This window comes from Saccopteryx leptura, chromosome 4, assembly GCF_036850995.1.
Source record: "Saccopteryx leptura isolate mSacLep1 chromosome 4, mSacLep1_pri_phased_curated, whole genome shotgun sequence".
In the NCBI taxonomy this organism is placed as follows: domain Eukaryota; kingdom Metazoa; phylum Chordata; class Mammalia; order Chiroptera; family Emballonuridae; genus Saccopteryx; species Saccopteryx leptura.
The window spans coordinates 30,399,428-30,413,690 of NC_089506.1; the positions used below are offsets into that span (position 1 = coordinate 30,399,428).

Below are 14,263 nucleotides of genomic sequence, written 5' to 3' on the forward strand. Positions count from 1 at the left end.
TTATATACACTTTTTATAAGAAAAGTTTCACAAAAAATTGGAAAAAATGCTTTATAATGTTGTTAGAAACATAGTTATGTTTCTTTTATTTTTTTATTTGATTTAGGTGAGCATAGCTACCCCAAAGCAGAAACCAAAGACTCCGTTTTGTTTTGGTAAGTACTGAGCCAGGGGATGGGTTTTCTGAACACTCCTATAGCAACTTCCTCTTCTGCATGGAGCCGGTCTGGTGATCACATATGACTTAAACCCTGTGTGTATGAGTGACTTCAGTCACAGCACTGTTCCTGGCTCTCAAGTGATATTGCTTTCCTTGGTCTCACCACAGAGATTATTAATCACCTAGGACAAAGGTACAGTGGTGTGGCAAGTTTGCCTGACTTCACAAGGTGGGGTGCAAAGTCATCTCCTGGAAGTTTCTAGGAGCCCTCAATTCAGAGCTCAGTAGTGGTGTGCCCAGGAATGGTGGAGACTTGGGAAAGCTGGGAAGTTAACAGAAAAGGAGTATTCTGTTGAAGGTCTCGGTGTTACCGAAGAGTGGCAGTGTTGGGGGCAACACAGGAAGCAGAGCCACCCAGTTGATGCCTCAACTCAATGACTCATCAGCATTTATTCGGCTTCCACTATGTTCTCAGTACTGTACTAAGTGCTATGAGCAAATGCTAGCAAATAGTTTCTGTTGGGTATCTAGTGTGATTCTGAATGTAAGTCCTGAAGCCAGGGATATTCCTCTGCTCTGCCATTGCTGTATCCTTAGAATACGGAATGGTTCTGGCACATAGTAGGTGCTTGATAAATATTTTTTTGGGTGAATGAATGAGCTAATGAATTCTGTGTCCCATGAATCTCACCTCTTAAATAGTTCAGGCTTTTTTATGCTAGGAGAATGAAATGGTCCCTTGAGTTTGTCCTCTCTCCCAATTTCAGGTTGGTTCAAGCTTCTTGGGCTTCCATAGTTTTTCAGATATCATCGCTAAGCTCAAAAATGATGCTCTCAGATTCTGTGGTCAACAGATCTTTTTTTTTTTTTTTTTAATATGAACCCAGAAGTAAAGTGTTGACCTAATGGAGTGTTCAGAGGAGAGCACAAGTTGAAAATGAGGTCAAGGTCACAGATTTGATGATTTGATTTCAGGCAAGCTTGTTCCATTTTCCAACCACAGACAATGCTCCTAACCCAGACTGGTTGTGTCAGTGAAAACAAGGAACACTGAGGCCAAAATGATACATGTGTCATCATGAATCTAGAAAGCAGTTCAAGAGTGTCTTGTTGATGGCCGACTAGCAGCCTCATCACTGCATAGCAGCATGTTAAGGTTGTTGATATCAGATGTCATTTTTGTGGCCAATGGAATAATCCATCCTTTTAAAGAGAGAGCAGTGTAGCCTGCTGCTTCCCAAACATTCATGCAGGTGACTTGCAGCGTGGGGAACGTCTTGCTCTGCTTTGTGGGGTCCTCCACCTTGCTGCTTCAAGCTTCTTAGTTCTGTGGCGCCTTTGTGCGACATGTGTTCTGACCTGGATTTTTCTCCCTTCTTCCCGACGACTTCTGCAGTCATCAATGCCCTTTCTCAGAGGTATTTTCTTCAAGCCAATGATCAGAAAGATCTGAAGGACTGGGTTGAAGCCCTGAATCAAGCCAGCAAAATCACTGTACGTATAATTCCTTCTCCTCTCTGGAGGGGCCCGCACCTCTTCCGGGCACGGGGCCTGTCTGGGTGGGGAAGGGCTCCAGTAGCAGCAGAGGCTTGCCCAGAAGCTTGTGCCAGACCCGGTTCCCCTACCTCTTCCTACACCTTGGCCGAGCACAAGTTGAATGGAGAGTCTGAGTTGGAACCAAGTTCAAGGGGAAGTTTATGGAGCATCTGCTTTGTGCTTCCTGGGAGGGCTCCTGGTCGGTGGTGTTTTGGGTAATGCTGATTCAGAAGGTGGTGGGATTGGAGAATGCATTGCTGACATTGAGAAGTAGAGGGAAAAGCATATGTAGAAGGAAGTCAGAACTTTGTCCTGCTTGAGGAATGCTCTTCTTATTTTAAGGGGTGGCCGAGGGGATCGATCCAGGCCATCCGTCCGTTTGCCCTGCAGAAATATTTCATTTAAATGCACCACTGAACTAGTTCACTGACTGGTCTACGAGTAACTCATTTTCCTTGACTTGGTTGATGAAGAACTCCTTTCTTCTTCCTTAGTAATACAGAAGAAGGAAGAGAAGGAAAATTATGTTTTGGAAAAAAACTACACCTTTAACCAATAATCTAGACAAACTTGTTGCATAGTAAACATGGTTTGTATGCTAAAAAGTTTGGTTTTCTGTATCATACAGTCAAAAATGCTTACATTCTAGTGGCTTCCAATAATAACCGTTATGTGCTGGGGCAGATCATTTTCCAGATACATCGGAGTTGGCGTGAATAAATTAATAGAAGAAATCTACACCTGTCCAGCGCTTGTGATGCTGGACCCAAGCAGAGTACAGTTCAGTCATTGAAGTGGTTTTGCTTGTTAGTTCTTTATTGTAACAAGCTTTGGAAAACCTGAGAGAAGAGAGCAAAAGGGAGGAGATTGCTTCTCACCCTTGTGTCTGCTCACCTATATGCTTGTGTACCTGGCGCTAGGGTGTCGATCTTAGTAGAGGTTTTCTTCATTCGTGCTGGGGTCTTCCCACTTCTGCATCCTCCTCAGTTTGGGGAGTTTCTTTCAAGGTCTAGTACTTGATCCTCATTCAGCGTTCCCTGTTGGAGTGCCTCCTCTGTTCCTGCCTGCTGACCTCAGCCACACAGCCTGTGAGGCAGCGGGAACCTCGTGCCCTTTCTTTTGCGCCTGGAGGACAGAGTTGCTCTAATCAGCTAGTCTCCTGCTCTTCTCTGGCCCCACGGAGCAGGAGGTGCAGGAGGTACAGGCTACGGGAGTGGGAAGAGCATGGTGATGCCCAGAGGCTGGAAGTCCAAAGACCTGGTGGGACGTCAAAGCTTTCTTCAGGGTTTCCACAGTCTTCAGGACCCCACCCTTTCCTTTTTCCATTAGTATAGCTCTTCACCCCTCCGGCCGGAGGTCCTGCGGCCTAGAAGGAAGAGGAGGGGTGCTCTGCATCCTCCTGATCAGTCTGTGTCCTGGAAGGGCTGACACCTTTCTCCTTATCTTATGTTGTTTGTCTTTCCTTAGGGGGCTAGGAGGAAGGGTAGATGTGTGGCTGGGACACCACATGAATGACATACATATTTATTTTAAGACACCTTATGTGCGAAGCAAAGTGTCAGGCACTTCGGGGGATAGAGAAGTGAAAGAGGGAACAGGTGGTGTGTTGCGTTAAATCTTCACACGTGCCATACTTCCACCCCTCACATCACTCCTGTGAGATAGGTGGTTTTATTCTCATTTTTTCAATGAGAAAAATGGAAATTAAGAGTCTTGCTTAAAGTTTAGAGCAGCGATTTTCAACCTATTTCATCTCAGAGCACACATAAAGTAATTACTAAATTTCTGCAGTGCACCAAAAAATATATTATTATTTTTTTGCCAGCCTGGCAAAAAAACATAGATATAATTTGGATTCATTTACATCAAACAGCCATTGTTTTGTTGGCTGTTGTCATTTTTTAAAAAAAAACAATCTAAGGAAAAAGAGGTCCGTGCCCCTGACCAAAATAGTCAGGAATTGCATGTTTTAAAAATTCTTGCAACATACCCATTGAAAATTGCTGTCTAGGGTTTAGTAGTGGTAAAGCTGAAATTCAAACCCTAGGACCCCCTGGCTCCTAAGACCTAGAAGTTCATAAAAATATGAAAAATGAGTAGCAATGTTAGAATATGATAGATTACACACCACTTTTACATACATGGTTTTATTTTTGCCTTGTAAAAACCTTACATAGGATGGGCCAGTGTTATTATCCCCATTTATAAATGAGGAGATGGAAATGCCTAGAAATCAAAGTAGCTTGCCTAAGGTTAGGGAGCCAGGATAGATCCAGATTTTCTGCCTGCAGATCCTGTTCATAGTGTGCTAAGGTCATTGAGTTCTTATGGCAGAAAACAAGCAACATCTGGTGTTTAAAGAATTGGGCTTTCTGAGAGTATTAGTGTTTCTATGGTTTTTTTCTAGGACTACTGTAACAAACTGAGTGGCTTAAAACAACAGAAAATTATTCTCTCACAGTTCTGGAGGCCAGAAGTCCAAAATCAAGGTGTTAGCAGGGCTGTGTTCTCTCCAAAGTCTCTAGGACAGCGGTTCTCAACCTGTGGGTCGCGACCCCGGCGGGGTCGCCCAAAGCCATCGGAAAATACATAATGCATATCAGGTATTTACATTCCGAATCATAACTGTAGCAAAATTACAGTTATGAAGTAGCCACCAAAATTATTTTTTGGTTTGGGGTCACCGCAACATGAGGAACTGTATTGCGGGGTCACGGCATTAGAAAGGTTGAGAACCACTGGTCTAGGGGAAGATCCTTACCTCTTCCAGCTCCAGAGGCTCCCAGGAGTCCTGGGTGTTCCCTGGCTTGTACCGTGTTCTTCTGTTCCTGCCTCCATCCTGTGAGGCCTGTGTGACCTCTCCTGTTCTTGTAAGGACATCAGCCATAGAACTTAGGGCTCACCCTAGACCAGTATGACCTTATCTTAATTAATTCCATGTGCAAAGACCCTATTTCTAAATATGGTCACATTCTGAAGTTATGGGGAGACATCACTGAACTCACTACATTTCTCAAAAGGGTTGAAAATTGAGTTGTACAAGTGAGGCATAGCTCCCCCACCCCAAGTTTCGTTTCACGTTGGGAATGAGATCCATGTGCATCTCCATCATCAAAGGACTCGCCACTGGTGGATGGAAAAGGACATGCCTTTAATTAGGCCTCAGGGATATGGACAAACCAAAAGGGTGACCTTATTTTCAAGCTAGGAGCATAGTTTTTGTTGAGTTTGTCCTTCTTGGGCTGACTCAATGTCGTTGGCAGGGTGATGGCTTTGGAAATGCTCTGGGAGGCTGGTCAGAAGCAGCCCATGCCGCGGGGGCATGAGCAGTGACTACCAGCTGTTTTCTGGGTGGATGGCAAGATTCTGAGAAGCAACACAGTAGCCACGCTTCTGTGAGGCTTTCCTTGGCCACTGCGAACTCAAAGGCTATGTCCCTATTTCTTTGCTTGGTTTCAGGAATTAATTTGGGTCATTTGGGGAGAATTTCTGCTGTTCCATGGTAGTTATTGAGGAATTTTATCTCACAACAGTAAAACTCAGAGAAAGGATGGTAGGTAGGTGGGTAGATAAGTAGGTGGGTAGGTGTGTTTAGCACTGGGAAGTCAGGCAGTCCTCTGGCAAATTACTTCATTTTAATGAGCTTTTGCTTACCTAATTTATAAATGGAGAAAATAATGCCTAATGATAAGATTGCTTGACTTTAGGGGTAATGCCATAAAGAGTTTAGCTCGTTGCTTGGCACTGAGTGGAGGCCCAAAGCAATGGGAAGTGCTGTTGGCTCTCAGCAGCCAGAAGGAAGGACAAGGTGGGTTTCTGGCTCAGTCTGGAGAAGTGATGGCTGAGGTCACCCTTGCCTATGTAAACTGAGTTTGCAGGCCAGAAAGAGGGGTCTAATCTTTCTGGGGCCCCAGCATAATCGCAGTGGTTTTACTCCTTTGAATGGACACCAGCTGGCGTGGGCCTCGGTCACCCTGAGCTGTGAGCTCTTAAAGGGTCTCTAGATTCTGAGGTCTTTCTGACTCCTGAGGCTGTAGAGGAAGCGGAAGAGGATGTTAGGTTCTCTCATGTGGTCTGCAGTTACCTTCTTGGCAGAGCTGCACAGGGCGTGGGGTTCTTGTGAATGAGAGGCTTTGTGTTGCTGTGGACACCGCGCTCGCTGGGAGTCAGGGGCTCGTCTCCGTTAGTTATTAGTCGTGGCTTTGGCCAAATGACTGGAGTATTCTGGGCCTCTCTTTTTCTCTTACAAAAGGAAAGATCTCTTCAGAGTTTGCCGACTCTGTTATAAATGAGGGAAGTGGACAAGGAGGAGGGAAAACAGCATGAATGAGGATGAATGCTACCTGACATGTGGCCTTGGTGTGGGGAGAATGGCAGGGACCGTGGCAAACTGAAGAATGTCTTTCCTATCTGGAGGATGAGCTGCTGCTGGGCTGGAAATCTGGATTTTTAAGTGAAATATCTCAGATTTTAAATGTAGATTGAAACACATATTCCAAGGACAAACAAAACACAGTTTGGGCAAAGTCTGCCTCTGGGCCACTAGTTTGCAACCTGTGACCTGTGGTCGCAAGCTAACCATGAAAATCCTATGATTGATGTCTATGGTGAGGAACAAAAATAACTTACTCTTCAGAAAGGGCTGTGTTTGTCAATGTTAGTACCATTTGTAGGCCCCGGCCAGTTAGCTCAGTCAGCTAGAGCGATGTCCCGAGACGTCAAGGTTGCAGGTTTGATCCCCCGTCAGAGCACAGAAAGGGAGTCAACCAGTGAATGCACAACTGAGTGGAACAGCAAATGAACGCTTCTCTCTTTCTCCTCTCCTCTGTCTCTTTAAAATCAATTTAATAAAAAAAAGTATTTAAAAAATGTTAGTACCATTTCTGAGATGTTAATTAAGATATATAACTTGTAATAGTTTTGTATTTTTACTTGTGTTTCTAAAGTTTTAAAATATATGTATGCTATCATTTGATAAACACAACGACTCTACCACATAAATGTTATTTCACTTCGCATTTTACTCAGGAGACAGGGTAGCCAGCGTCATTCAACAGCCAGTCTGTGGACCCCTTCCGGTTCGTGAAACAGCCACTCTGATGTTGTAGGAAGATTATAGACCCAGTGAGCTTAGTTGAATTTGCTTATACTCAGGGTGATTTCTGCCTCGGTCCCCGAAATAAGTCTTCTATTTTCACTGGCCCCCAAGTGTAAAAAGGGTTGAAAACCACTGGTGTAAGCCCAGAGAGATTCAAAGATTTGGTTAGTTGGGGACAGAGCAGGGGTTGCACCCCAGACCCTTAGGCTCCGAAGCGCATGCATCCTAAACCTGTTCCATCCACCACGTGTGTGTTACCTCCCCTCCTGCCTGACATGCTTTCCTCTGTCTCCGCAGTTCTGGTGCCTTTCCACCCTCCGAGGTACTGTTTGTGTATTCATTCTGTCCCCTGGAGACCCCGCTGACCGCTCTGTTTCAGGTCGTTCCCCTGCTTCTGTCCAGCTCAGCGCCCGTTTATTTTCTTCATGGCACTCGCCATGATTTGTAATTAATCTGATTGTTTTGCTGTGCCGTTTTTGTCGGTCACCCCTACTAGCACTTACGTGCCATGAGGGCAGCACATGTGTCTAAATTTGCTGTTTTATCTTGAGTCACTCACCAGGATAGGGCTGGCTCACAGTAGGTGCTCAGTACAGTTGTTGAGTAAGTATGTATGTGTGTGTGTGGGGGGGAAGGGGGGTAGGAGCTGTAGGCAGATCTTTATTTTTAAGAATGAGAAGTTGTACCAGTGATTACTACTCATATGTGCCCTGACCAGGGCTCGAGCCGGTGACCTCGGTGCTCCAGGCCACCGCTCCAGGCCACCGCACATGGGCCAGGGCACCAGCGTTCTTCAGTGGAAGGCCTGGGCAGGAGAGAGGTGTCTTACTATAATTTGGCATATTGACTTTTCTCACCGCTCCCCATCCTGCTTTTGACTCCCTGCTTTTTCTGAGCTTCTGTTCCTTGTTGACCACAGTGCCATCATTTTTCCCAGGTACCCAAAGTTGGGAGCCTGCCGCTGACGACCGAAGTTCTCAAGAGCCTAGCAGTTCCTCCGGCCCTAGAGAAGAAGCCACAGGTGGCCTACAAGACAGAGATCATCGGCGGAGTGGTGGTACACACGCCTATCAACCAGGTGCTGGGGTCTGGGGCTGCCAGGGTTGTGGGCGTATGTAGTGTTTGTGGTGTGTTAGCGATGTGCTCAGAGGACTTACTGAGGAAAGGGTGGGCGGGGGAGGCAGGCCAGTGCAGATGAGGCCGGCAGGAAAATATGGGGCCGGGTGGATGTAAGGACCAGTAAGTAGCGCAGACATCGAGGCCACAGTGTCTTGCAGCCGTGCGGCCCCTACGCTTTGAGAGGAGCACATGTAAGCCCCATGGGGGGCGCCGAGGAAGGCACGTGAGAGACTTCCTTGCTTTTCTGGTTTGTCTTCTCTGCCCTTCCCTTTCGGCTGGGTCTGACCAACCTCCCTGAGCCTTTTTCTGTGAAAGCACCTGGTACGATGCCTGACGGGAGCAAAGAACATGTTTATTTTCTGGTTTAGTTCTTTGATTGTCTTTGTGGGCAAAGAGGCAGGAGATGACCAAGCCAGAGGGAGCTGGGAGGGGAGCCGGGGAGGGCTGCGTAAGGATTGAGGGGGCGGTGCTAACCCTGACACTGTTTACTTGTAGAATGGGGGGGGAGCCAGGGAGGGCTGCGTAAGGATCGAGGGGGCGGTGCTAACCCTGACACTGTTTCCTTGTAGAATGGTGGGGGGGAGCTGGGGAGGGCTGCGTAAGGATCGAGGGGCGGTGCTAACCCTGACACTGTTTCCTTGTAGAATGGGGGGGGGGGGGAGCCGGGGAGGGTTGCGTAAGGATAGAGGGGGAGGTGCTAACCCTGACACTGTTTCCTTGTAGAATGGTGGGGGGGAGCTGGGGAGGGCTGCGTAAGGATCGAGGGGGCGGTGCTAACCCTGACACTGTTTCCTTGTAGAATGGGGGGGGGGGGGAGCCGGGGAGGGCTGCGTAAGGATCGAGGGGGCGGTGCTAACCCTGACACTGTTTCCTTGTAGAATGGTGGGGGGGAGCTGGGGAGGGCTGCGTAAGGATCGAGGGGCGGTGCTAACCCTGACACTGTTTCCTTGTAGAATGGGGGGGGGGGGGGAGCCGGGGAGGGCTGCGTAAGGATCAAGGGGCGGTGCTAACCCTGCCACTGTTTCCTTGTAGAATGGGGGAGATGGGCAGGAAGGGAGCGAGCCAGGGTCCCACGCCATCCTCCGAAGGTCTCAGAGTTACATCCCTACGACAGGCTGCCGTGCGCCCACTGGGCCTCCCCTCATTAAGAGCGGCTACTGTGTGAAGCAAGGGAACGTGGTGAGTGTCGGCAGTGGGGCCGGAGTGGGTGCTGGTGACTTCTAGGAGCCAGTGGGGTGTGGGTGCAGCCGCAGGGAAGGCAGAATGGGAGGGGCAGCTGCAGTCCTCCGTGCCACCGCCTGAGCCTGACCGAACATCCGCCCCCACAGGTCGGAGGCACTGCCCCTGACAGGATGAAGTTTTTACCCCCACTGAGTGTGGGAGCGTGGCTTCCATGGGGCCATGGATCTGGGAGCTTAGAACTAGAGCATCCTCCAAAATGCTGGGACTTCTTCCTCAAGTCCTGTTTCTTACTTTTCATTTCAGCGGAAGAGCTGGAAACGGCGCTTCTTTGTACTCGATGACTTTACCATCTGCTACTTCAAGTGTGAGCAGGTTTGTAGTTGCCCCGGGCCCTCTGAGAGGTCAGGGAGGGGAGAGGAACATGAGTGTCCCTGAGTGTGCGTGTGTGCGTGCGTGTGTGCATGCGGAGAGACATGGGCGCACATGCAGACTGCAGGTGAGCCTCTTACCTCCGTCCATCCTGTGTGCTCATCGTCACAGTGCTGTTACAGTGGCCTGAGCGTCCTCCCTCCTCCAGTGCAGCCAGCTGTTCTGTGGTCAGAGCCACAAAGCATCTTCTTAGATTTTTCTCTCTCTTGATTAATTTGAGACCTTGCTTTGTTTTCAGCCTGGCTTTAGCCGACAGTTTCTGATGTAAGAGGTGTGTCAGTCAGCTGGTCTGGGTGGTAGCGTTCTGTGGGCAGCCCTGTTCACCTTCCTTTCCGTTTCCCCCCAGGACTGGGTGGTGGTGTTCTGTGGGCAGCCCTGTTCACCTTCCTTTCCGTTTTCCCCCCAGGACCGAGAACCACTGCGCACGATATTTCTCAAGGATGTTCTCAAGACCCATGAGTGTCTGGTCAAGTCTGGGTAATTGTCCTTGCTAATTTTTTTCCGATCAAAACCCCCATTTGTTCTCTTAAATCTTTATTTACCACCCTGCCGAGAGTCTCTTCAAGTCTTCTTCCAAGAGCAAGGGCCTGGCCTGAGGGATTGTGGCTGGGCTGTCATGTCCTGACGTTGGGTGTGAGGTCACACTGGGCCAGCTCACCCTCTGCCCATTGTTTGACTCTCTCCTAAGGAGATGAGCCTATATAATTATTTTCTGACAGAGAAAAAGAAAGAATGTAGGAACAAAAACAGAGTGGTGCTGAGATGCTTCTCAGTGGTAGAGTTAGATGCTTATTCCACGGGAGGACGGGGGCTCAGAGTGGGCACTGTGCCCTTAGTCACTCACCTTCCGGCACTTCTGGTTGAATGGCTGCTTATGCCAGTGCCTTCTCCCTGAATTTCCTATGCCTCTTTTCGCCCTTTTGACAAATCCCTGACATTGCCTTAACACCAGGGTGATTCACAGCAACTCTGTTACTGCCATTGGGCAGAAAAAGGAGGCATATTTAATGTGTTCCTCTTCCTACTAGGAAATGGTTAACCTTCCAAGGTCACAGTGCATAGGATGATTTGTGGACTTGGGGCCCTAGGTAAGGGCTCCCCCATATCCAACACCAAATACGTGTGCTCCGAGAACTAAGCTGTAGAAACCTAAGGGCATCTGGACATGGAGCTACCCTCATTTTTGCCCTGACTTGGCAGTCTTTGGGGACTGTAGGCCTCTCGATCCCCTGGACTGGGCATGCGGGGCCAGCATCATCAGGGAAACTATTAGAAGCAGTCAGAATGTTCTCGAAGGAAGGCATGGGAGATTCTTGCATGAAAACAAAGTGCTGTAGGACCCAGTGAAGCAGGGACAGAAGCACTGCATTGTGTTCTGCAAATGGCAGTTGCAGAGCATAGAAGATTAGGGAAGTTCCCAGTGGCAGTTTATAAAATGTGAGGCCAGCTAGAGATGGAAGTTCCAGAGTGCGGCTTCAGAGGTTGATAGTGGGAAGAAAGATTGACCGTGACCAGATGCTTGGAGATGGTTCCTGGCCCTGGAGGGCCTGTACAGATTACACATACGACCATGTGGCCATGTTGGGACAGCGTAGAGAACCCAGAGGAGGTTCAGTCCTAAGAGTGCTTCATACTTTGCCTACATCTCTGACTGTCAGAGTCAGTCTGAACTCTGAATAAAAAAATTAAGGGGGTTGACGATATTGGGGAAGAAAGTCCGCAAGATCTGCAGGTTCCAGACCTGTGAGACTGACTGACTGTTCTCTCTCCAGCCCAGTCAGGGGCTTTCAGACATGTGGGTTGTTAACCAGCATTTGTTGAATGGAAGAGAAAGGCACCAGAGAGCCTGAGAAGTAGATGTGAAAAGGGTGGGGGGGATTCCTTCCTGCTTCGCTTTTACCTCCCCAGTAGTTAATTCCATGATTGCTTTCTGTGTGCATGGCTAGTTTGAAAGGCCAAAGCATTTAGCTAGAAAGCAGAGCCGTCTCTGCTCAGAAACTCAGAAGTGAGAGGAATAGTGCGGTGTGTGTCAGGTGAGCACTCGGTGCCTGTCTACCTTATGACTGGTCTTTGTGGCAGCCGGCCTGATAAAGGAAGTCTTCTCCTTTCTATTTCACAGTTAAGGTACAAAGGCTCAGAAAATTATAAGAGTATTCTTTTTTTTTTTTTTTTTAATTTTTTTTTTTTTTTTTTGGTATTTCTCTGAAGCTGGAAATGGGGAGAGACAGTCAGACAGACTCCGCATGCGCCCGACTGGGATCTACCCAGCATACCCACCAGGGGGTGACGCTCTGCCCACCAGAGGGCGATGCTCTGCCCCTCCGGGGCGTCGCTCTGTCGCGACCAGAGCCACTCTAGCACCTGGGGCAGAGGCCAAGGAGCCATCCCCAGCGCCCGGGCCATCTTTGCTCCAATGGAGCCTTGGCTGCGGGAGGGGCAGAGAGAGACAGAGAGGAGGGGGGGGGTGGAGAAGCAAATGGGCGCTTCTCCTATGTGCCCTGGCCGGGAACTGAACCCGGGTCCTCCGCACGCCAGGCCGACGCTCTACCACTGAGCCAACCGGCCAGGGCCTATAAGAGTATTCTTAAAATACCTTTTCCAGAAGTGGAGTCAGAATGTGGCCCGAGGTCCATTTGACCCCCGTCTTGCTGTCCCCTCCCATGTGGGTCTTTGGTCTCATGCTCCTCTCCCTGGGACCCATGTCCCTGGCTAAATGCCTATCATTTCCCTTCACGTCTTCATTCATTAAGCCCGCTCCGCCTGCGATCAGTCCTTTTTTTGGAATTTTTCTTACTCTTGACCTACAGCACGCAGTTCAACACCAAATTATACAGTTTTGTTTATTTTTATTTGTATTGGGAAGGAATTAGGTCTTTCACTCCTTATACATCCCCCACTATGACTGGATACACACAGATTTAACACGATAAGTCATTTCAGTTGATTTGAAGTTTGCCACCAAGTATCAGCTACCTCTTGCCTTCTTTGCATAAGTCAGGATCTCTCTCCCCAAACTTGCACCCAGTTTGAAGCTTCTTAGAGTCATCTGTTCTCTCCTTTCTCCTCTTAGTGTCTAGTCTCCTCAGCCCAGTGTAATGGGGCTCAGAGCAGGCACTTAATGAAGCTGATGGGTTGCTGCTTGGGCGGAGAAATGGTTTGGAAATGAGAGCTTTGATTCCCTTAGGAGAGGTGAACCATAGTGGAGTAATTACAGCATAGACTTTGGAGTCACACCTGGGTTCGAAGCCTGACTGCCATGTACTCACTGCAGTACCATGACAAGTCATGTGACCTCTCTGAGCCTGGATTGCCTGGAAGAACAGATTGGTGGCTGTCAGAGGTGGGGACTGGGGGTGGGCGAAAGGGATGAAGACGGTGAAAAGATGCAAACGTCCAGTTATAAAATAAATAAGACCTGGGGGTGAAATGTACAGTGTGGAGACTATAGTTACCCATACAGTATTGGATATTTGAGAGTTGCTAAGAAAGTAGAGCTTAAACGTTCTCATTCCCAGAAAACCATTGTAACTATGTGAGGTAATGAATGTTAACTAGAGATCTGTGCTGATCATTTTGCAATATATACAAATATCGAATCATTACATGGTAGAGCTGAAACAAATAAAATGTTATATGTCAAATCTCTCTATATAGAATATACATATATACATAAATATCTATATGTATAAAATAAAATTTTCAGCAACCTGATTCTAAAAAAAATAAAGCACTCAAAACAGTGCTTTGCACCAAACGCATGTACATCACAGCCACTAAAGAAACAACCCACAACTGTGGGCGGTGTGGGTGCGGTAGATATCAGCGGAAGGTTTTAAAGGGAAAGAGCTGCTCTTGTTAGATGTGGTGGTGGTAGTGAAGTGTGCATGGGGGGGGGGGGGAGGGCGGTCCCGTGGGGATGTCAGAACCACCTGAGACCCTCTAAGGAGTGAAGCCGGAGGGAAGCCCTTTAATGGTGTCTGAGGCAGGGGCTGAGGGAGGAAGCCCCCTGCAGCCCCCTTTCTGTGGTGGTGGAGGGGACTGTGGCCTTGACTTAGGACAAATCAAGTCCTCAGTATGTGTGCCAGCCTGCCTGGTAACTTTCTCCTTCTCTGTCTAGTGATCTCTTAATGAGGGACAACTTGTTTGAAATCATTACAAGCTCCAGGACCTTCTACGTGCAGGTAAGAAGCTCACTCCACGAAGCCTTCGCTGTTCCGTCTCTGTGACTGGTGTATCCTAGGCCTTGCCCTTTCCTGTGCTTTCTCTTTTATTTTGTTTGAAGTTTCTAGCGGGTAAATTTAGCCCCGGAAAGGCAGTCTGAGTCCTAATTTATTCTAAACAGGATGTTTGCCAAAAGCTTCCCAACCGTACAATAATAAGAGCAGGTTGAGCCGCTGTACTGGGGAGTGTGAGCGTGGACCAGCTGCTCTCCGTCGCGGGGCGCCAGCTAAGCAGAGAAAAGGAGAACTGGCCGGTGGTTTCGCTTCTCCTTCGGCGGGTATTTATAAGCTCCGCCCGTGTGTGGTCATCACTGTGTGCGGAAGGACAGAAGCACAGAGGCCCCTGTGCAGGCACCAGGTGCAGAGCCCAGCTGCACAGAGAAAGCCATTGTCTGGGCTCTGACTGTTCAGCTCTCAGAAGCTTCTCCGCCCCACCCTCAGCGTTGCAGTTCTCCCACCTCCTGCTAAAATCATAGGCGCTGGAAAGGCAGATTTCCAAGCAGGGCCTCGACTCTCAGG

The 14,263-nt window shown here is 48.4% G+C and overlaps 1 protein-coding gene across 3 annotated transcripts in view; it reads left to right on the top strand.

The window, feature by feature from the left end:
• The window catches only part of PLEKHA2 (pleckstrin homology domain containing A2), a 75,977-nt gene that overhangs the window by 49,836 nt on the left and 11,878 nt on the right, over nt 1-14,263 (top strand). For all 3 annotated transcript variants that reach the window (XM_066380387.1, XM_066380385.1, XM_066380386.1), the window contains exons 4-10: nt 107-155; nt 1,557-1,654; nt 7,732-7,872; nt 8,946-9,092; nt 9,399-9,467; nt 9,931-10,001; nt 13,642-13,705. In XM_066380387.1, coding sequence (XP_066236484.1) covers nt 107-155; nt 1,557-1,654; nt 7,732-7,872; nt 8,946-9,092; nt 9,399-9,467; nt 9,931-10,001; nt 13,642-13,705 — 639 coding nt within the window. The remainder of the gene's footprint in view (nt 1-106; nt 156-1,556; nt 1,655-7,731; nt 7,873-8,945; nt 9,093-9,398; nt 9,468-9,930; nt 10,002-13,641; nt 13,706-14,263) is intronic.